The sequence below is a fragment of the Toxotes jaculatrix genome, chromosome 11 (assembly GCF_017976425.1).
Source record: "Toxotes jaculatrix isolate fToxJac2 chromosome 11, fToxJac2.pri, whole genome shotgun sequence".
In the NCBI taxonomy this organism is placed as follows: Eukaryota; Metazoa; Chordata; class Actinopteri; family Toxotidae; genus Toxotes; species Toxotes jaculatrix.
The window spans coordinates 10,317,643-10,340,656 of NC_054404.1; the positions used below are offsets into that span (position 1 = coordinate 10,317,643).

The 23,014-nt window shown below is 39.7% G+C and overlaps 1 protein-coding gene across 1 annotated transcript in view; it reads right to left on the reverse strand.

Annotated features, from left to right (window-relative positions):
• pcdh15a (protocadherin-related 15a) overlaps positions 1 to 13,038 on the reverse strand; it is a 130,814-nt gene extending 117,776 nt beyond the window's left edge. The window contains exons 1-3 of the mRNA XM_041049812.1: positions 12,948 to 13,038; positions 1,599 to 1,613; positions 709 to 774 (exon numbers count right to left, since the gene is read on the reverse strand). Of these exons, the coding sequence (XP_040905746.1) occupies positions 709 to 774; positions 1,599 to 1,613; positions 12,948 to 13,038 (172 nt within the window). The remainder of the gene's footprint in view (positions 1 to 708; positions 775 to 1,598; positions 1,614 to 12,947) is intronic.
• Positions 13,039 to 23,014: the final 9,976 nt, after the last annotated feature.

Consider the following 23,014-nt stretch of genomic DNA (forward strand, 5'->3'; position numbering starts at 1 on the left):
CACATTTACACGTACACACAGGCTCATCAGCAAAATGCAGATGGCAAATGCTCAAAACTCATAGCTAAGAGACATGAGGGTGAGGGAGGAAAACTACAGAGAGCTGAAAAGTGGGTGCAGGTGATTGAGAAGGCAGAAGAAGATGAGGAAGGAAAAGAAAAGGAGGAACAGAATAGTTTCACCTGACCCACTCAAGTGCTGCGTGTTTGCTCTGTGCATCAGTGATTCTTCTGCTGCTGTAGCACAGGTATACCACAGTAAAGACAGCCTGCGCAGGGAGCAGACTACTCATTAATGGAGCCCCATGTCACGTCTGTATGCCAAACACCATCTGTATTCACTCACTCAGACTCACACACAGACACCTCCGCTTTACCCTGGGAGAGCAGAACAAATACACACACCGAGAACAACTAGGATTTATTTATCTATAATTTAAAACACAATCAAAATGACAATCCAATATGTCTGACAAAACACCTGCCCCAAGTGCCATCAGCGCTACTCTTACACTACAACACTGAACAGTCCCAGTAGAGGAAGTATTAATATGAATTGTATTACCAAAGCAATATTCACTGTAGTACAGAAACAATCCCAACAGTGTAACCCCTTGCGTGCAGAGGCATTTACCATACTGGAATACAGAATAAAGTGGAAATAGAAGTAAGTACAGAGCAGCCAGGTGGGCAGCTGTTTGCTACATACCGTTGGGGCTCTCCTCGTCAATGGTCACTATGGTTGCAGGGGGGCCTGGCCGGGACAGCTTACACTCTGCACATGCAAAGAGAAAAAGCAAGTTAAAATACAAGAAGCTCAATTCTTCATCAGTAAATTATCAAGTAAAATATAATCATGTGATATACAAAAATGCATCAAACACAGGAGCCAATTTTCAGCAGTAATTTTACTTTTGATATTTTAATTACATTTCACAGTTAATTCTTCTGCACTTTTACTGAAATATAATTTTGAATGAGGAACTGATATACAGTATTGTCTGACAACAGCTTACAGCAATGCAAGAACAACATGACAAAAAATAAAAAAACTGGCATACAATCACTGACATTGTAAATATTTCATTCGTCTGAGGAAATAAACCTCAAACGTTGTTTCAGTGCCTTTCTGCCATGCCATAAACTGTCACGTTGACACATCTTTTTATAGAAGGCGGCATCAATGACTTCTTAAACACAAACATCAACAGGAATGGACTGCACAATACTGACACCGGACAAACAGGATGGTCAAAGCATGTGGCAACATCATAAGCAAAGCACTGACGAGAGTGGCATCACAGATGGAGGTCACAGCAGCTAGATGATACAAGCACGTGGGACAAAGGTAATGGCAGCTTGACAGACAGCGCCAGATGGGGCAGCAGGAGAGGTGGAGAGGAGGAGACAGGAGGAAGGGAGATGTCTAGTGTAGAGGAACAGGCGCAGCAAGGCAATACGCTCTCCAGCTGATGTGAGGAAAGTTGAGGATTAAATGTCTTTCAACAGGGAAGCGAGACGGGGAGATGGAGGTAGAAAGAGAACGCAGGAATACATTAAAACAAAGGGAAAACAGACAACGGATGTTTGCCCTCTTACCCTCATACTGCCAGTCTGAAGGGGTCAGGGGTTAGTGGAGCCAGGGGGAAGCAGAGCAGAAGCATGGAAGAAAAGAAAAGCATGAAACAGTCGGTTGAAGAACTGACATTAGGAAAGAAGAAATAAGATCATTATAAAAAAGAACAAGTATTAGGAAATAGCAGAAAAGAGAGACAGTTTCAGGGAGGATACACTGAAGAAGCCTTCAGTAAAGAAATGACAGATGTTGGTGAACCACACACAGGTTTCGCAAATACGGCCAGCAGATCCTCTTCTTGCTGCCAGTAACTGCTGGCTGAAATTATTCCACAAGAGAAGGAAAGGGGTGCATTACAAATCTGAATCAATTTAAAAATCTTCTCTTAGTAAATTAAGTTGTAGCTTGTGTTTTGGAAAAGGAGAAACAGCTTGAAAGAGCACTGGAACCCATATTCAAGTCAATGAGCATCTTTTCCTAGCTCTTTTTTTTTTACGCTCTGCCTCCATCTTGTAAGATACTGAATCTCAAGCAGCTGGTGGTGTCCTCTTACATTACATGTAATCAGAGATGGACAGAAAAAAAGACACTCGGTCAGTGACACCACATCAGCAGTCAGAGCTCTAGGGTTTCACACCTGCCTTCTGTTCCCTGACATCAGTTGTGCAACTATGCACCTGTTGCCAGGTGCAAAACAGCAGATAGTTTTCTTATTAAATATGCATGCCCATGAGCCTTCACTAATGTGGTGGTTTAAAAGTGCATATTAATCAGAGATAAAAACCTTAGGATGTGATGTTGCTGCATTTTTAATTATTTCTGTTTCTAAAGTGCAGACACCCACAATAATTAACAAATAAATGGCAATGAAAACCTGGGGCTACAATATGGAATATTTCATGCAGATCATTGACTGCATTTTAATGTTTTTATTACGTTTACGTTTTCATCATAAGCTGGACATTTTTCACACAGACTATCTAGCGCTGAGATTTACATCCATGCATGCATCTCATCTTGCTCCATACGTGAAAATCCTTTCTCAGTACAAGGTAATATGATAGTGAGCATACGCAGCCTTTTCTAATCTAATCCAAAATTCTTTTCAACACATTCTTATCTTGCACCGCTAATTCCTAAGGTGTGTTCACTGTTCATTTTCAGAGTTCCATGATTTTATAGCAATTAGAAAACCTGTAACCATCTGCTGAAGAAGCAGCAGGATGAGAGTTTCCTTTAATAGCGACAAAATGAACAGAGCAAGTGGGTCACACCTCACAATCGGAGACACAAACAACAAGCAACATCAAAATAAGTATGCAAATCTGCTCTGAGAGAATATACTCTGCACGAAGTACAAAGAGAAAGCATATGTGCGAGTGTGCGTGTGTGGAATAAAAGTTACTTGCACTCATTTTGAGAGGCTTTTTAAAGGATCACAGACAGTCTGTTTTGTTAGTTTTGTATGTGTGTGTTCAGGCACAGATGTGTGTAGGTGTGTGTGTGCAGGTGCACATGTACATGTATGTGTGAAAGGTTAAGTGGTAGTTGCGGCACTAAGAGAGAAAATGTGAAGAGTCCGCTTTGACGACAAAAGGCAGAACCAAACAGAGATAAAGAATAGTGCCTCCATTTGCAGTGCTAACAGTCCTATGTTGCGATCAGAGCACTGAGGGAGTAAGGCACACACATACACATGCATGTGAATACAAACGCGAGCAAACTCAAAGCAACAAAGCCTGCTCAGTCATTCACTACAAAACTGAGATGATCCAAATATCCTGCTACACTCACACATTTCAGCAGCAGGTGATATTTTCTAATGACAGTCTACATCAAGCTTTCCTTCCATTTGAAAGGGTTTCCAGAATAATGAGAGAGTATAAAAAATATTTTCCTGCCAATTCACTTCCCAATGGTTCACTGAGTTCATACAAGAATGTGCCAAATAGTCTTACCAGATCTGTCGTACACCCCTCCAGCAGCACTCAAAATAATAACGCAGGATGAAACTTGCAGACACTTACCTATACAAATAAATAGTAAACATGTTTGAATAGAAAATTGCCAATACATTCTTCCACCAATCTGACCATCACCAATCCTCAAAAAAAAAACTGCATGTTTCATTCAGGATGTCAAAAGCAAAGAAGTTGACTTGATTCAAAAAAAGAGAGAATGGCAGCAGAACAGGAGATAATTTGGGGCAGGGAAAAGTTTGTGTTTCAAACTGCAGAGGAGAGTCAACAAGAAAATAGATGCACCTGTTTAAAATGGTAACCAGTCAAAAACAATACAGAGCAGAATAGTGGGAGCTATAAAAGACAAAGCTGATCATACAGCTCAGGAAGAGGGGTATACAGCAGCATGAGGTCTGTAGGTTCTCAATAAGACTGTTCACCAGTCTTGTTGAGACTGTCAACCAGATTTAAGAATAGAAAAGTCTGTGCCTCCTACCCAACTTTATTTCTTGGGTAAAATATTCGGGTTGCAGAGATTTTTTTTATTATTATTATTGGAAAAATCTGCAGACTATGGCCTTGATACAAATCAATATTATTCAAAAAGCGGAAGCTTACATCATGTGCCAGTAGATGAAAGAGATGTTTCACAGTTTTTCAACTTCATCTCTGTGTCTTGAACTGTAGGGGGTTGAGTACGTCAGCACTGATATACAGTTGTCACAAAAAATACACAATGGTCAAAAGCCACTCAGTGAGTAGTAATCAGCCTGATCAAGGGCAAAATAGCTGGAAAAGCAAAAATAAAGCCTCATATGGAGACCTAGCTGCCAAATATCCAATTTCATTGTGTTGGATTCTGTCTCTGGTTGAGTGCTGTTCTGTCCAACAACACTTCTACAGAATCAAAAGTAGCTAAAATGCAACATAGCAATGTAAATTGTTTTGACTGACCCCTTTAGACAGGGTCAGGAACTGAACTGTCATAACGTGCACATAATTTATACATAATTTGCAAGATGAACAGAAAGAAACACTGAGTGAAAATAAAATTGGAGCAGAGTGGACTGGGTTTTAGGGGTATAACTGGCTGCCTTGCAGAAGACTGGATCTCCAAACTCCTCAAGACTCTGAGAGAAAAAAAGAAAACTGGCTTATTCTAGGCCAGTAGTGGGTAAATCTCTATGTTTGCATTTGAAATATTTATGCACCTCTAAGGTTACATCAGGTGTTCAGCACAGTCACAAACCAAATGGCTGAGGAGAAAAAAGTAAAGCCTCAATAATTCCAGTCAAGACAGGCAGACCTCACACTGTTTGATATTTATATAATAATTTGATTAAACTTGTCTTTTACCTCACACTCATGAGCACTGGGGACAAATTTTTGTCTACTGGCACCTTGTTGGCTTCAAATGCGACAACTAAAGTCTGAGGCCATGTGCTTACCCCTAACGACACAAGGAGCCACATTATCAAATTCTGTACTTCTACATATTTTTTATATTTTTCATAGTGACTATAATGGCTCTCTCTGAGTCCTCAGCAGATGCTTTTATTCAGTAAATCTCAAGAAACACTGTGTTTTTTAATGACCTAATCTGTCAAATGAAATGAGCACTGGGTGGTGGTGGAGTCGGGTATTTAAAAAGGTGGAAATCATCACAAATGCAGCAGGCAGCATTCAATCACTAATAGGTAATCAGGGCACTGTACACTTCAGAGGTGTTAACTGAAGACAATCAAAAACTTCTAATTTTGACCTCTAGGTAATTTGCTCTCACCAAAAGAAATCTTCTCATTAATCAGCCAAACAATGTTGACTCGCCGTAAAAGCTTACAAAATGATTACAGCTTGTCTCACAGAGGGATCAGAATTGGATGCAAGCAAGCTTCAATCAATTTGTAGAATGTTTGTGACTGAGCGAAACGACATTCTCTCCTGCAAAACCATAATATTTGACAAAAATACAGAGAGCTGAGCAAAATCGATCAGACAAAGACAAAACAATAAAATGCTTGTTTAATATTTTCCTTTTTTTAACAGCAACTGCTTAACCCTGGGAAACTTTTAAGCATACTCTGCCTTAGATTAACCTCTATTATACAAGATTTCGAATAAATATTGAAAATGTCTCAGTGAATCAAAATCTTTCTTAGTGTTGAGATTCATTTTGCCAAAAGCGGTGGTAGGATTTAATAGCCAAATGGAAGGTGCTCTGATGAAAACAAAGGCTGTCTATCTACTACTGTTATAGAGGAGAAAATGAAAGCTTTCATGTCCATCACCAATGTATGTTTTTGTTTTTTATACACAGTTCTTTCAAATGAGATGCTCAGAGATGCAGACAGCCTTCTAGGCAATTCAAGTCTTCACAAGGCAGCTCATTGACGCTACATTACTGGAGCAACAAGGCAGTGGTGAGATGAATTCTGCTCACTGACATTTAGTTTCAAAGGCATTTTTTACCTGCCACTCGATTCAACAGCCTGTGCTTTCCTGTGGCTTCATCTGCAAAAGCACCTTTTTAGCAACTGATAAATCAAACTCCTGCTACCTGGGAGTGGAAATTTAAAAAAAAAAAATGCAAAGGACAACTAACCTAAACAAGCAATATGGTCCAGGAGTCCACCCTGTCCCCATCAATCTGACAGGCCTTTACAACAAACCTACAAAGGATCAGAGGCATCTTACTTAAATAACTAAGAAATGCAAATCATTTCACATTTACAGCAAATGTTGCTTGCCCTCTCTAGATGTGGGCAGCCACTCATTAAAAACTGTCAAAGGAGTCAAAGGAGAGGGAGTGAAAAAAGAGAGCAGCAGAGAGAGAGAGAGAGAGAGAGAGAGAGATTCTTGAGAAAGGGCAGAAGCAACAAAGAGGAAGGAACTCATTTCTCATCCTTTAGATGGATGGCAAACTGCCAACACAAGCCTCCTCTTATCTTTAAATGTCTCATACTGTACGCCCATATACAATCATAAATGCGTCTACCCGTTCATATAAATATCAGCCTCTATGTGATGATAAGGAAATGTCTGACAGAGCCTATGGAAAATTCTTCTGGCAAGGACAGGAAAATCTGTACGAGATCATTTCTCTTCCTCCAGCCACAGTGCCACTGGTCCACCTGAGGGAGGAATGTCTGATGACCTCTGGACTGACCAGCATATTACTTAAAAAAAAAAAAAAACTTCAAGGTTGGAGGTTAGAGTTATGAATAATCCCCGGGGTGGTAGACAGCCCAGGACAGAGATGAGTGGAGACAGAGCAAACAGGGACTGATAAGAGTTTATTTTGCATGGATCTATGTCTAGTGGGGTAGAGGGGCATTCTGGGACAGGTCCAGTAGGGGCTGGCAAAGGACACTGAGACAGACAAAGGGCAGCTGTCCAATGGCCCACATTGCCTGGTAATGGCTGCTCATGGGCAGACAGCAGGTCAAAACAGTTGAGCAGTCTGTGTTATAGAAAGGTGGGCTGGGGCCAGTTGTCCACAGGGGTTGGCTGTGAAAGCTGTGCATTACAGTTCCCATTATACAGTAAAGGTCCCTTCACAATCTGAGTCATGTGTCAAAGCCTTGAAATGTTTAAATGAACAAACATTACAAGCCTCAGAAAGGCAGCACTTATTGCATGTTACTGTATTTCATTGCATTATAATGTATAGGTCTTTCCTACCCCCACCCCTTTTATCGTACGGTTCCCTTACATATGCGTACTATGTCATGACAGGCACTGCATTTACAAAACAGCTTTCATACCAACTATAGAAATTATTATTAGACACATTTCTGTTGTAAGTATTGTAAGTTTTATTGATTTGAAAAACAGTTGCCATGTAACTTAAAAAAAAATGTTTTATCATTTCCAATTTTTTTTTATATGGAAGGACGTTAAGAATTTCAAGAACAAAGCGGATAAATTTATCACCAAACTCGATGAGGCAGATGAGCCATTTCAGAGGAAGCATAAATGACAAAAAAATTGGTTGTGCTTCAAATTATGTGAAGCTTTCTTTTTTAACACTTACTGAACAATCCTAAAACTCCCCAGTGCAATGAGAGAACCTAAATATAACCATGCATCAATAATACACAACTGGTATAACAAGCAAAGGTTCTACATTTCTGTCTCTGCTTTATGCTCAGTGCTGAAATATGTTTCATATACATTCTCACATCTTTGCATTGATCTGTTACAGTTCCTTACACAGACTAACTACACATTTCATGTTATTGCTGTACTTGTATTTTTTGTGATTTAAAGGTTACAACAGCAGATGTATTCACTGATTACTATTGCATCTCAAATATGTTATTAGAGGAGGTACAACTGATTTTCCAATTGCTAAACTTTTCCAAAAATGTCACCACGGCGATTGTCCTTAATAGTCACAGGCACTGTAATGCAGGAAACAAATATGGCACATTAATTCTGCAATTGTATTTTTAGAGTCAGTGCTGACATTTTAGATGCGTGCTGCTTTGTGTACCTGATAACATTTTTTTTTTTCTCGACCTAATTTGAAATATGAAGCTCAGTTTACTTGCAGTACTTAATCGTGAAACATTAGTATACTGTGTGGTGGACTAATTATGTGCATTCTAAAACACTGATTGTAAAAACTAACTGGCTGAATATAGAGGCTATTTATATTATGAAATTATCCGGGAGAAATATCCTACACGTGCAAAAGAGAAATCCATTTCCGCTCATGATTTTAAATCGTGGTAGAGAAATCATTTTTAATACAACAGGCACACATGGGAACACAAGTTAGGTTGTGACAGTAACAGTGGATTTCTTCCCATTTATGTATGATTAAACTCATCCTTGCCAGGAACATCACTTCTTACGTGCTTGAACGGCAATATGCAATTCCACATGGAAGCCAAGTATCTGAATCTAACAATAATTTATTGTCTTTATGATGAAGGGATTGTTTGCAGCTTTGATCTCATGCCACTGCACTTCCCCAAGACAACAGATCTGACACGGTTACAAACCAATAAGGATCATCGCAGCTAACAATTCAAGAGTTCAAACCTAACTCAATGCAAAACTATATTTGGGAATCTGTGAGTCAGTTCTCTTTTTTGAACTACGGCAAGATGTTACCTACCTAACATCTTGACCCCCCCCTTATATATAGACATTCAGCCATTCCTTTACTTGAGGAAAAAGCAGCTAAATCGATGTGGAGACAGACAGTGCTGTGCGTTTCTTGCAGCATGTCTATGTTTGGTACAGAAATGCAATCACTGCCTCTTTCTCCAACTCTCTCCCCATGTCTTTCTCTCCAAATCTCTCCCTCCTTTCTCCTTACAAATCGTTAGGATGTGGGTCTCTGTGGGGCTTCTGTAATTGTGTGTATGTACTTATTTTTAAGGGTCACAAGTGGGGGAGAAATGGAAAGAAAATGAGAGACAGGTGGTGAAGACAGAAAAAAAAGGGGGAGAACAAAAAAGCAGTAGTGACTGCAGCAGTCATGAAGAACTGAAATTGGTGGAAATGAATTCCTGCAGCATCTTGTAAATCATTAGTGGCTGATAATGGAAGGGGATTACTTTACTGATGTGTAATACCATGCAGAGGCTCACCCTCCTACTCTTCTTCAGACTCCCTCCCTTCTGCCTATCTTTGTCTCTCTGTGAGGTTAACCACACAGGCAGGGGGGCAAAGGTTGCAATCACACTCCGAGTGAACAGTTCAGCACGCACACGCTCACATACTGAGCCACAGGATGGGCCTCTGTTGGTAGAGATACCAGGCAGAACAGGGTCCAGTCTTCCCAAGAGTGGCCGACTCCCTCCTTATGTTCCCGGAGCCTGATTACAGCCTACTGGCAAGCAGATTAAAACCCCTTCCCGCTGTCACTCCCCTACTCCCCCACTCCACAGGCTTCTGCTGCAGCCTGACAGTCTGCACATCTGGCCCCTAATCAGACAATCCCAAAAATAGACAAACAATTGTGGGTCAGAATGGATGTGCAGATGGGAAGAGAGGGAAAGAGAGGGAGAGCACAGAGAGACGGATATAGCGTGAGACAGGAAGGTTTGCTGATGTCACAGAAGTCTCAGGAGTGTCCATAGGAATATTAACTAATCCACACCTCACCACAAACACACACATATACACACATACGCACATAAATACAGATGAGCCTGTTTGTGCGTACATGCATTTGTCTGACGTGGATTTAGCGATGGAGGGATTTGGAGGTATGGACGGTGTGCATCTGTCCGCTGCGCTTTGGATTGAAGTTTGACCTTTCATTACCATTTGTTAAACTGCTGGGTGTGCTAGTCTCCAGTCACGGAAGGATCGATAGACATACATGAGGTGCACTGCAGGATTTACATGCACGTGTAGTCAAAAATGAGAGACCACGGAGCCTTGCAGTACCAGGGGAGTCAGAATCAGATGATACAAGGTAAGGAGGAGAACATGAAAGGATGGCACATTGAAGAGAGGATTATTGTTGGAAAGTGAAAGTGGCAAAGGTGTTAAGGAAAGGAATTAAAGGACATAATGCAGAGAGAATGTGGATGAGAACAGGAGGAGTGAAACTGGAAAACAGGAAGAGAACAATCCTTGACTTCTCTTAAATGCAACCCCCCTTAGTTGAGACTAATTGGTCATTATTGTCTGAAATTCTTTGCTCAGTAGTTGTCTTTTTATGTTCTTTTTCAAGGTGAATGAGCTATTAGTCAATGATTGAAACTCACACACAGAAGAATTTGTGGTACTCGATTTCGTTTTTAACATCCAACATATTTTAAGAGAACAATATCACTGAATAATTTTGTACTTTTTTCAATTAAATTAACGAATTGATTAAGAAATCCTCACGTGTCTCAAGGTCAGCCCTATGTTTTCACACTGTCTCCACATTCACATTAATCAGAAGCCTAAAATTCGTAATGCCTCGCTGATTAATTAAATAAAGACTTGAAAGACACTGTGACGTCCACTGGCTCCACAGCTCAGTGCCATCTAAAAATTTCTGGTTGCTATTTTCATGTGATAGACAGACAACAAACAAGTTAACAGAGCCAAAAGCCAAGGGCGTTTTAAGGTGAGCAGAGCAGGGAGATTTATGAGTGAGAAGATGAGAGATGTGGTGTTGAGGGAGGTGAAAATCCCTGCTCAAATCGAGATCATCCCTGGGTGACACTGAATGGCAAAGGGATGCGACAACAGCACCCACATTCGTCCTCACCCTTCAAACCTCAACTACGCCGATATACTCTGTCTCACCCTACATAATTATTTCTGTCTGCAATGAGTCAAATTACAGGCTGCAGCCACATCCATAATCAGCAGATAAAAGGCCTTTGTGAGGGTCACAGGACAATGTCAGATTTAAACAAAAATGCAGGGATAAAGACTTGCCAGGACAGTCCGTGATCATATTAGCACAGAAACCATTTGATAGTTTGATGGTTCACTATTCCATGGTCTGTGATCATAAATGTGGCGTGATGTCTCAAGTAATAGAGTTGCTTTTACAGCCTTATCCTTCCAGCATTTGCGTCACTTAGGCATACCTACATACATCACACGAAAGCTGTTTGCTGTGAACAACAGTCATAGTATGAATGAGTAAAAATATGAATGAGGAAAATGAATAAATGAATCCTGATGTTTTCGCTGGTGAAATGATGTTGAAAGTGCAGCACCGAAAATTATTGTATTCTTTAGTTTACATCTATGTGGGATGCTTTTTTTAACAGATGTGTTTAGGTCCCAATACATTAAAAAATACATTACATTAAAAAACCTGTCACATGCTCCAAGTGAATGTTTCCTGGAGACAACTAAACGTGCTGTCACTGTCCCTCTCTGATGTCTGAATGTTAGACAAGACAGCATGAAAACACTGACGCATTACCAACATTAGCGCACATTAGCTCGAGCAAACACAAGTTTGCTGAAGCAGATATTAATTACATCACAAGGTCAGAGAACCTAATTAATAAAAGACAATTTGTCGGTACGTCTACGAACACTATGTGAGGCTCTGATAAATACACTTAAAATTAATATCATTGTATACTAAAGCCACTGCAAGCTGTAAAAGAAATTACTCACATGGCCATATTCCATAGGGCTATTCTTGAGTTCCACAGCTGTTATGATTTGGGTCAATGGTTTCCTCACTCCACACAACTCTACTTGTCTATTAATGCGTTCAGAGCCTCGGAGTGAAACTTCATCCAAAGAGGAAACCACAAGGCACTCGTTCACCTTCAAAGGCTCAGTCAGTCATAAAGCATTTCTCTGCTCAAATGATATCATACAAACCCATGTAGCAAACCTCTCAAAATAAAAACTTAATTCAAATGACAGTAAGCAGACATTATACTCCTATCTAAAACTGCTTTTACATTCGTGAGCTTGTCAAGGAAGGCTGGGAAGCAGGAAAGGGATGAAAAGAAAGAAAGAAACAGGGTTGGGATAAAGGGAATATGCTTCTAAAAAGTACAGCATCTTAAAATTGACCTGAATCATGTGCAATATTGCCACACAGGGGAATTGAAGCATGTCTGTGTATGTGGAGCTCCCCCTCAGCACTGTCTTTAAAGACCTGCCAATCTCATACAGCTGAAATTCACTTTTAACTGGCATCTGCTACAAAGTCGGTGAGTTGAGACTATAAATGCTATGATTCCCTCCGTAATGTGGGAACTTAAACATGAAACTACAAGGAGAATCCTCTTAGTACAATCAGTGAACTGTGTAGGAAGAAAGCTGGATTTACAACCTCTCTTTAAATAATGTCTTTTGAAAAACATTATGTAAATTTCAAGGGGGGTGGGGGGTGTAGTGAGACTACTGTGAAAGCAAAGTTATTTGCACTGAAGCATTATGCATGATGTTGAGAAGCTCACCTGAGAGAAACGTCTCTATGGTCCTCCTCAACTTCAATGAAATCAAACTTTTGTTATGAAAGTTCTAGGTAGTGGCTTAAACAAATTCTGTAACTTCAACTACTGCAGGCACATATTGAACTATTTGCAATAACATAATGATGCAGCTAAATGACTGTCATCAGTATATAAACAGTAAATATTCATGTATATGACTTTGTAGACAGCTTTCACACCACACAGTCCTGAAGAGATGGAAACTCTCTCTACAGACCTACAAGACAAAATATGTCCTATGAATAAATGTAAAATGTATACCCATACTTTGCAAGTAAAGACCACTGAGCTAGAAAATCCTTTTAAAATATTTTAAAATTAGTTTTACCACTGGCCTATTTAGCAAGAGTTTGTAAAATTGTTCAAGTGGTCCACACCTCAGTTTGGCACATAATTTATCAGTTATAATAAAGTTATGCTGTTGTGACTGAAGAAGGGGAAGCCTGAGGATGTTCACCTCAGAGCCTGCTGCTCATACCTTCCGTGTCCTGGCCCCAGCTGTGCGTTAGCAAAGAGAGGATTGCCATTCCTGTCCCCAGCCATCTGACGAGCCACCACCCCTGTTGCATCTTCTGTCAAGCCTTATTGCCTGCCCACCTGGACAAAAAAAAAAAAAATAAGCGGGAGAGAGAATTTTTCATTCATGTTTCAGCGAGTCCTCCAGGCCTCATGCATGCACAGCTGTGACCAACACACACACACGCACAGACACAGACACACGTGCACATCTACCTACGGCATTATCATCAGGTCTATATTTTTGAACAACACATTAATCTTGCAATCCAATTTTTCACAAATAACATAATCCACTGGATCATCTGAATCAGTCTGAGTGTATGCAGTTACTTCTGGATTACTCAAAAATCAATGTGCACATTGTCTCAAGGGCTGGGCAGTATATCAAAAATGCATGGATACCCATCTGAAAAATCTCTCTTTATTGTAATTTCTTTGATAATTTGTGGAATTATTTTAGGTCAAACCTCTCCTGTCTTTTTCTTGGAGAGAAACTGGCGCTAATTTGTCCCCATTCTTAACAGATACACAATATTTGATGTTAAATAATGCCTCTGCTAGCAAGCTTGACTGGGTCATGCATGAGGTCCAGATTAAAAACAGCGTACCTAATTTTAGTGGAAATATGAGGAAACACAAACATGTTTTAATATACTCAGAATAAAGGATTAGCCCTTCCCAGCCCTAACTGCTTATGACTAATGCCATCCATTTCAACAGCAATCAAATTTAAGCTAAACCCAGCCACCATTGTTGTTGAAAAAGCAAACTACAAACTTTTTAAAACACCTATCTAAGTCTACAGAGGGTGAATATTTCATACACACAAGAAGAAATAGATTTCAGGTGGAATTTAATAGGATAACACTGCACAGACTGGAGAACTAAAAATTCTTGTCAGAAGTTATAATTTTGTACACACGCTGCTCAAACAGTCAGAGCAAACTGCAGCACATTGTATTGGCTCTATACATTAGGATTGTGCCTGAACCAAACTGACAGAAAGGATTTACAGTAAATACACCTATTCAGACTCTAGTGGAAATTACAAGCAAAGCAGTGCGTGCAGAGTGTATACTGAGCCTTCCTTGTCGTGCAAGGTGCAAGGCAAAGTGTCACTATGAGGAATCGAGGGTTTTCTGGCTTCTGTCTGAGCTATTTGATGTCACCCCTTCCTCACAAGGCTTATTCTCTGAGCTGTGAAATCAGCTTTCATAGCATATGCTAAGGGGACGGGAGGGGACTCACAGGCATCAACACTATCATTTCAAAGTATGTTCGACAAAATCAAAATCTCTAACTCACACTATCAGCACTTGTTCTTTTGTGAGGGTGATTTTCCTCTATTTTTCACTTGGTTTCTCTATCGCCCACATTGTGAAGTTTGTATTTATTTACTTTCCTTCCTCCAAATCTGTGCAGACATACACCCAAACAAATTTTTACACCATTGAACCCACTGTACCCAAACAACAGACATCTTGCATGTACACTCTGTGGACAGCAGGAGACAGCTGTGTTCTCTCCTCTTACAGTGCAACAACAAGACTCAGTTCACACTGGTTTCCTATTCTCTCTCTGCCTTCTCATCTCTATGGCTCCCAGTGGTGTTCCCTTTTGAAGCAGATTTGATTTCCCACATTCGTACATCTATCTTTCTTAAGGGGGCTGAGTAAGATTGCTTTGATCCTTTTCACATGAGAAAACTCAGACCTGCACAACCAGCCACCCTGAAGAGACAAGTCATTTCTCTCCACAGCTTCCTCCAAATCTCCTCTTGGTTGACATGGGAACGCTGTATCTCATTTACATAGGCTAACAACAATGTTCCTTCAAACTTAATGAACAGGGAAACTGCAGAGGTTGCTGACTGAGTGTTGAAAGAAAAATAGCTTCAACACACTTCCAAAGCAGCCCTCTCATAGTGGCCCATGAGCCACATCATGAACAGATATCCGTATTTTCAGAAACTATACAATGCTCTCATGAAACTCTAAAGGCGACGGTTCACTTCCACTCTGCTCTGTGTTAATTTACATCACGTAACCACAGACCAACCGCAGCTCCCTCCGAGCTAATTGGTTCTGCCAAATAAAAATACTTGCCTATATATTCATAGAGTATCTTTGCCATCATCTTTGGCAGAATGGGGGAAAAGGGATTAAAGTTATGATGGAATGGGGTGGACAAGAAAGAGCAGATGGCTTATTGTAAGGTAGGGTAGGGAGAGGTGAATGAAGCAATCACAGATATGGATTACATAGAGAGTGAAGATGCAGTTCTTTATCTCCTAAGTGCAGGGGCTTTGCGCCTCCTGGAAGAAAAAAAAAAAAAGCAGCTTGTCTCTCTTTCTTCCGCTGTCGGTGTTTCTTCGATCGGCTCTCATCTGGCATCGAGCTCCTTCTCCACCTCTTCCTGTTCATGCGCTTTGGTTTTGACAGACTGTCAGAAATGTCTCGATAACAGAAATCACGACTTTTATTAACACTTTAAAGCCAAACATGTCACCACAAAGCAGGAAACACGATGCTATTTGATGTTATTAATAATTTACTGCTCCTAGCAAATTTAGATGAGTTACTTAAATATACAGATTCAGTTTCTATGTAATTAATAGCTCAGCCACGGGCAATACCAAACAGACACACAGGAGCATCACTGGAGGTTTGGTCATGAGTTTTGTGAGAAGTGACAAAAAAAGTACAAAGCAGCTGCGAATTTGTAGTAATCGTTCATTGCTAGCAACAGACTGAACGAACAGAAATTCAATGTTCACTTTCACAATATACCATCAAGAAGTCAACTTGTTTTCTAGGCAGTTTTGTTAAAAGTTGACAGCAGATACAAAAGAGAGATGAAATCCCTCAAAGGTAAAAACTCTGGTCTTTTGAGTCTTTCATAAGACGGTGAGTCAGTATCCCAGTTACAGGAAGAGCTGTGAGTTCAGGTGTTCTTCAGGGGCTCCAACATGTGCATCATCACTCCAGAGGATGCAAAGCACCATGACTAGCAGAGTTTCAACCCATGTTCATTTTCCTGCTAACTGCAGAAATATTCACTATAATAATTGTGTTTATGATTTCAAAACTTAATTTTCTTTTGGCCGGTTTCTCATTTTAAAAAGCTAATTTCAAGTTATTTTTCAATTTGCACAGCTTTTGGGTCTTTTGAATTTATATTGACAAGATAATTAAGTTAAACCTAGTTTGCACTGAAACATAAAACAATAAATTGCATAAAGAGAAGAGACAAGGCCAGGTAAATTCTAATGGAGGAAAAAAGTTGAGCCGGACCTCTGCACAGACTGTAGTTTTATATAATCAGCAGCAAAATGCTCCTCTCCTCTGTATCAAACAGTGTAGTGCTGCTCTGTCTCCATGAATTGTTATTGCCTGTTTTATGTCAAAATACATCTATTCAGCTCTACAGAACAGCTGAAATTACCAGACAGAGAATGTGGCTCTGAGATGGTGACCACTCAAGATGTGAAGTAATGACACCTCACTGCTGTTTTGCAGCTGTTAAGTATATGTGTGGATGCCGCTTCGCTTTCGAGTTTTGAGAGGGTCAGTCTAACACCAGTGTCTGCTAAATATGTAACAGCACAGTCAAGCATTATTGTAGAACAAGAAGAAGAAAAGCGAAGATTCACCACAACATAATCTGAATAATGTGATACTCCAATCGCTTATCTTGGCTGTTACACATTTCACTGCAGTCTAAATATTAGTGTAGAGGTACATGATTGAGATTATTATCAGTGTGTTAACAAGAATATTTACCATTAGATGTACACCATGGTATGGTAAATGTTTTTGAGGAAAAAAGAATTACATAAAACAAACCTGTAGATGCTTATAGCAAAGAACTGTGTTCCATGCTTTTCATGAGATCTAACTTCAGCAATTGATTTAGGTGATTTTTGATTAGGTGTTTGCTTGAAATTGCTTTGGACATCCAAAATTTGGAGAAAATAATGATCATGTCATCACAATATGAGTCTGCTAAAGGTTGATAAATGATAAAAGCCTAAATTAATAACTGTGATAATTGATTAATTGTCTAAGAAATGTTTTAAGCAAACAAACAAACAATGCCCAAATTTTTCCACCTTGTCCAATGAGAGAATTAGTTGTTTTATATCATTGTAAACTATATTTTTGGGGTTTTGTACTGTTAGTCAGGCTAAAAAAAGATGCCACCTTGGAGTCTGGAAAACTGTGATGGGATTTATAGACTAAATTATTGAAAAAATGGACGAACTAATCTATAATGTAAAACAACAACACATTGTGAAATGTGCCGATGTTTCTGCTTTGAACTTTGAGCTGTGCTTCAGCTTTGTTGTTGTTGTCTTTGACCTCCAGGACAGGTGCACCCCGACAAGTTACTAACAGTGATGTTGACAAATGTTATTACAGTAACTTGTCAGGGTGTCCTGGCTTTAATGTTTTAAAATGATACATCCTATTGATGGAAATATAAATCATGTTAAAAAATTTCGTGTTTGCTTTATTCTCCAAATTAATAATTTTATTCTTTGAAAAAGCAAGTGTCCCTCCAAACATGTATGGTACAATAAGCTTATCAAGGTTGGGGAAACAGAAGCTTGACACTGAATCCTTTGAATCCCTGCACTGTACATTCAGTAAAAAAAAGTGCCTCATATGCTAACTGGAGAAAACAGTCATTTCTTGAAAGATCTGACATCCTCTTCACTCTCATTGCACCATATCTCCTCCTCTTAGCGCAGGTAATGAAAATTGTGAACTCATCAGTGTAACAGAAGCACCAGATTACATCTTGAGTGGCTCCTCCCCATCTCCACTTACTGTACAGAGCCATGTCATCCAATTGATCAAGTGACTAGATGAAAAACAATGCACTATAAATTATGCAAAGATCTAAGTCATAAAACCTGGGAGATGTCAGCAGCACATGGCTTCGTAAATTAGGTATCAGCGAACGCTATTTTACCCAATAATGCCAGAGTGCTCAAACAAACTGCAACACTCACCATGTTTACAACCTCATTACATCCCAATTAGAATTATAATAGCAGCAGACTGTCCTGTCATATTCAAATTTAAAACACCTGCAGGCAATGGTCCTTTTACAGGCACACAGAGAACAATAAGGTAAAATAAACAATGGATTGGAAATGGATTGTGGTTTATATAGCCAACACTGATCAATTTAAAAAAAAACAAAATAAAAACAAAACGCTTTGATAGACCCTGATGCCAAAACAACAGGTGTGAGAATAACTGCTTGGAGTGAAGAGAAAGGGACCACAGCAGGTAAGAAAATGGGTGTTTTCTGGATTATTCCATGAGATTAAAAGCATTTGATTGGCTGGCTCAGTGGCTCAGAGCTTTTTCTATTCTGCATGAAGACTGATCCTTTCTGTGTGTAGTTTGCATCAGATTTCTAAGTAACATTTTATGTAGAAATATATCTCATCAACATGCTTGTCAACCCTACTGGCATTCCCAGAAGGCTCTCAGTATCCACAAAGTTCACCCAGTGTCCACCCACATCGCACATATCACACCCAAAAGCACTCACGTATCCACAGCCACAAAGCTGCATGACATGGTGTTAAATCATGAGTGTTTTCTGTGTGGCTTTCTAATGTGGCGCTACAGAATATGTGGCCACTGATCTCAACCACTGATTGTCAATTAGTCACAAAAAAAGGTACATTGAAAAACTATTATCCAATATTTCATACTTCTTTCCTCAGACCACTTCAAAATATTTGGCAAATTCAGTCATGTGAATTACAGATTACTGTTATTAGTAAATATTCTACTCTAACAACATTACAACCATCTTTTCAAAGCTAATAATTATTTTCAGTGTTGATTAATCTGTTAATTATTTTCTTGAATAACCTAAATTAACTGTTGATTAACTGTGGTGAAACCTGAAATGGTTTATCGAGAAAACATCAGTCATTACAGTAAATGACCAAAAAGTCTCAATAGGTTACATCGCATGTATGTAATGTCTGACCTGCGCCTGTAAGTTGATCTTAACAGCTTGGAAATCAAGCACGAAAGATACCTGTCATAGTAACGTAACACCAACGGCTCAATGCTGGTGTGTAACTTAAAACTCTTTCAGCAACGTCACACAGAAAGACACAGGTGCGTGCATGTTGACAAAATCCACAAAAAAGCAAACTAAATGATTAATAAATAGAGCAAATGTTCCGTCAGTTTAGTTAGGTGTGCTGGACCAAAGCAGAGCTATTCATTACCTACAGTGAGATGTAATCAGTGGTAGCAAGGGAGCCTGAGTGCTTTAATGACGGGAGTGATTAGCCCTGGCTAACAGGCATGGCTTGAACCCAGCTAGAGATAGCATTCAAAAATACCAAACAGAAAAAGATCAGGCTAAACATCCAGGCAAGCAGCTGGTCCTAAAGCCTTATCTGTGTCTTCTCCTCTGTGTTTATCTATGCAGCCTACCTAAGCTAGTTCATAGATACCAAGACAATTCATTAACTGATTACTGTAAGGTATTTGATCACTGAGAAAAGGAGGCTTTGGGAGGACACTGTAACTCGCGCTCTGCACTGCCAGGCCAGACACTCCTTTCACACTCCCCCATAATTTCAGCTGTACCAGGGAACCGTAGTTCACTATGAGAACAGAACCAGGACTGGACTTGATATCAGTAAACTGCACATTTTATGCCTATGGTTGCTAATCCATCTGGTCAGTAATGTTTGAACCAAAGGGAACTAAAAGGAAAAGAATCCAGTTCCCCGTGTATGGAGCCCCCACTTGATGACATTTACGAAACTGCATTTTAATTTGCTCTTAAAGTCTCAGCAAGATGAAAAATGGTTACACCTCATTAGTTTTTCCATTTCCCATGCCATGATACATGCCTGCTTAACAGTAAATGCCAAAAAAAATAAGATGTTTTACACATGTTCTTATCTAAATGGTGCTTTTTGAATGGTTTACCATGCTGCTCAAAAGTAAATAACCAGTGAGTAATATCTTTTGGCATTCCCAAAATGCTGTTGACTGACAATTTTAGTTTCAACCTATTGCTTAATGAAGGCAGAGGGGAACACAACCAGAAAGTTAACTTGAGAGAGGTGATATATCAACATGACAACATATCATATAGGGCTGTCATTACCACAATTAGTCATCCATCTTTGGGCAAAACGTTGTTTAATGTACTGTCACATGGTACTACGTTCTCATGCTAAAGAACAATTAAAGCATTTACTTAAAACGTAAGATTGCAAAATACGTTTTCAAACTCCCATCGCATTGTTCTAAAATTGAATTTACTTGTTTGTCTTGAGTCACTAACACTGCAGGTGCTTCCCTCTGCAGGATGATGTAACTGTTATTATGAGTGTTTCCTAAGTGAGTGTTCATTGTGTGCATGTGGGTGTGGGAGAGAGTAGCCCTCGGTGCGAGCAGTGATCTCAATGTGCACTTGACACAGAAATGAAAAGCTATTATCCAGTTAATGTTCTTTAGGTTTCCCTAATTATATAATTTTTTTTCATGCCCCCTCCCCCCGTGTCACGAGGTGCATTTTATCACATTCCCTGTGAAGAACCAGACAGAGTTGACTTGTGCTGATGCTAAACAAAGCCATAAAGAATGGGATGTTTAGCCTGGGTATTTCAGTTGGAAAGACTGACCCTAATGGGAAAATGTATAAACACCATTATGTGCATTTGCAGAGTTGCTACCAGCAAATGAAAGATTTAATGTGGGCCTCTAGTGCTCTCATGATTATTTCGATGGGCTAGGACGGTTTGAACATGATAAAACCTGTGCACCTGTTTATGCAATGCAGTTTGACAACAAAAGTTGTTCTTCTAAGTAGAAAAATGAAAGAGGAAATGAGGCCTCCAGTGTTTGTTATGACTGTTGCATATCTGCACACAAGATAAGGGGGTATCCTTGGATTACCAGAAATAATGGCTTACTTAATAAATAAGTGAAGATATGGGGATGTTGAGTAGTGTCCAAGAATATATTAGAAGGTTGGGCATTAATAGGTTAGCCTCACAGACAAATTATCTAATGGTGTGTCTACACAGATGCCGTGGCGTGCGCAGCACATTAACAGAGGAGCTGCTGTAGCGGAGGTGAATAGGTCATCAGTGTTTTGGAAGTACTCACTATAGATATGCATGTAAAATGGATAAACCTGAGCTGGATTGATTAAAATAGGAGCATATCTGTTCTGTCAGATGAACATGAGATGGCTGACTGAAAGACACTGCTGAAACGCCTTCTGTGTAGATACAGAATAACCACCGTGCTCTGGCTGTTTCATCTATCTGTACTGTTCCTTCCTGCAATATTTAAAACTTATCAGTTGACTAAAATGCATCAAATATGTTCACACCCTGTTGTGTATACCACTTTTTATTAAACAATAAAGTGCTACTCACTGGGTGACAAATACACTGAACTTCCTACAGCTGCGTCACAATGAAAGCCTCCTGCTGGGTCACCTTTGGAGAGCTTTTAATGTGAAGTAGCACATAAAACACACATCGCCACGTGGGAGTAGAAATAACCCTCAAACCACAGAGATTCAGTTAGAACTAAGGTGTAGAAGTACTGAGAACTGAAAAAAAAAGCTCTTTCTCTCTGGTCATAAGAACACCCACACGTGTATTGAGGCAGTTTAGCGCAAGACATAGCTTTAGCTTGAAGGAGGACACTGTCCCAGGTTGGCCTCGATTAGCCACGCAGCCAAACAGGACCACAATAGCACGGGTCAGTTATTCGCTGCTGTGCGGTCGCAGTAAAAATGCAGGTATTCACTACTTGGTGCAGCATAATGTGATTATAGCAGGCTATACTATGGTGGGCAATGCTTAAGTAACAAGCAGGTAACTCCTGGGAAATACAAGGCCAGCTGGGTAATGTACACTACTTCTGCCATCATCACATGAAAAGACAGTTTATTGTGCACTACTTTGTTTTAATGATGTAGAATATATCTGAAGGGTTAAGCTGAAACAACAACCAGAAAGGGGCTACAATCTCTTATTTTAGCACATTCTGATTCAGGCTATTACATATTATAAAGTGAAGCAGGATAACGTATGATAAGCAGTAATGGCCTGTTGGATTTTATGCCACTGTATTATCTAGTGTCAGGAGAAAGTGATGGCTGCAGGACATGAAGGAGCTGAGGAGGAGGCAGCAGAAAGTCAGCATGACGTGGATGAAAAGTGGTGTGGTGTGTCACCATGTTCGGTTCAAATCAAGAATATATTGTTGTTATTGTTTTGTTGAATAAATTAAGAGGCAACATACAACCAAAATGAGTCTGAACCATAACTGGACCAAAAAAAAAAAAAAAAAAAGGAACACACTCAGCTAGTGAATGCATCACAATATTTAAAAGACCATTTCTCATTCTCAATTATTTGTGAATAACCAATGATAGGAAGTTAAAAAGTAAACCTACATGCACTGCAGTAAGTAGATAATGTATTCAGCTGCATTTAATATCAACAGAGCCCGGTGGTCCACTAAACCTCTCATTTTCTCTAATTCAGAGCGAGTGAGGCACAGATCTCAGAGGTTCTAATCCTAATGCCTTAGTCATCTCATGACCACATTCTAAATCTCTAAACCCTCGCTGAGCTCAGTCCATGTGGGTGCCCCAACCACTCTGCGCTGTCTGCTTAGCATCAACAATGCCCTATCCATGTCACAAGGCACACTACTCTGCACAAAAGCAACCACTTAGCCACATGGTCTTAAAAAACACGCAGCTGATGCCGGACAAAAGAAAGGCTTTGACTTTTTGAAAATCTTTCACCTCAGTGGGTGACTTTCACCCCTGCTAACACCAGCACGGCTGTGATTGTCACAGGGTTTGTCTCGAAGCTTTAACGCATAATGGAACGACTAATCCCTCCACAGAAAAATAAAATCCAAAGGGGACTGTTTAGAATTATGAAACATGTGGTCACTTTTGTCTATTTATCTGGATAAATAATACTGTTGAAAAAAA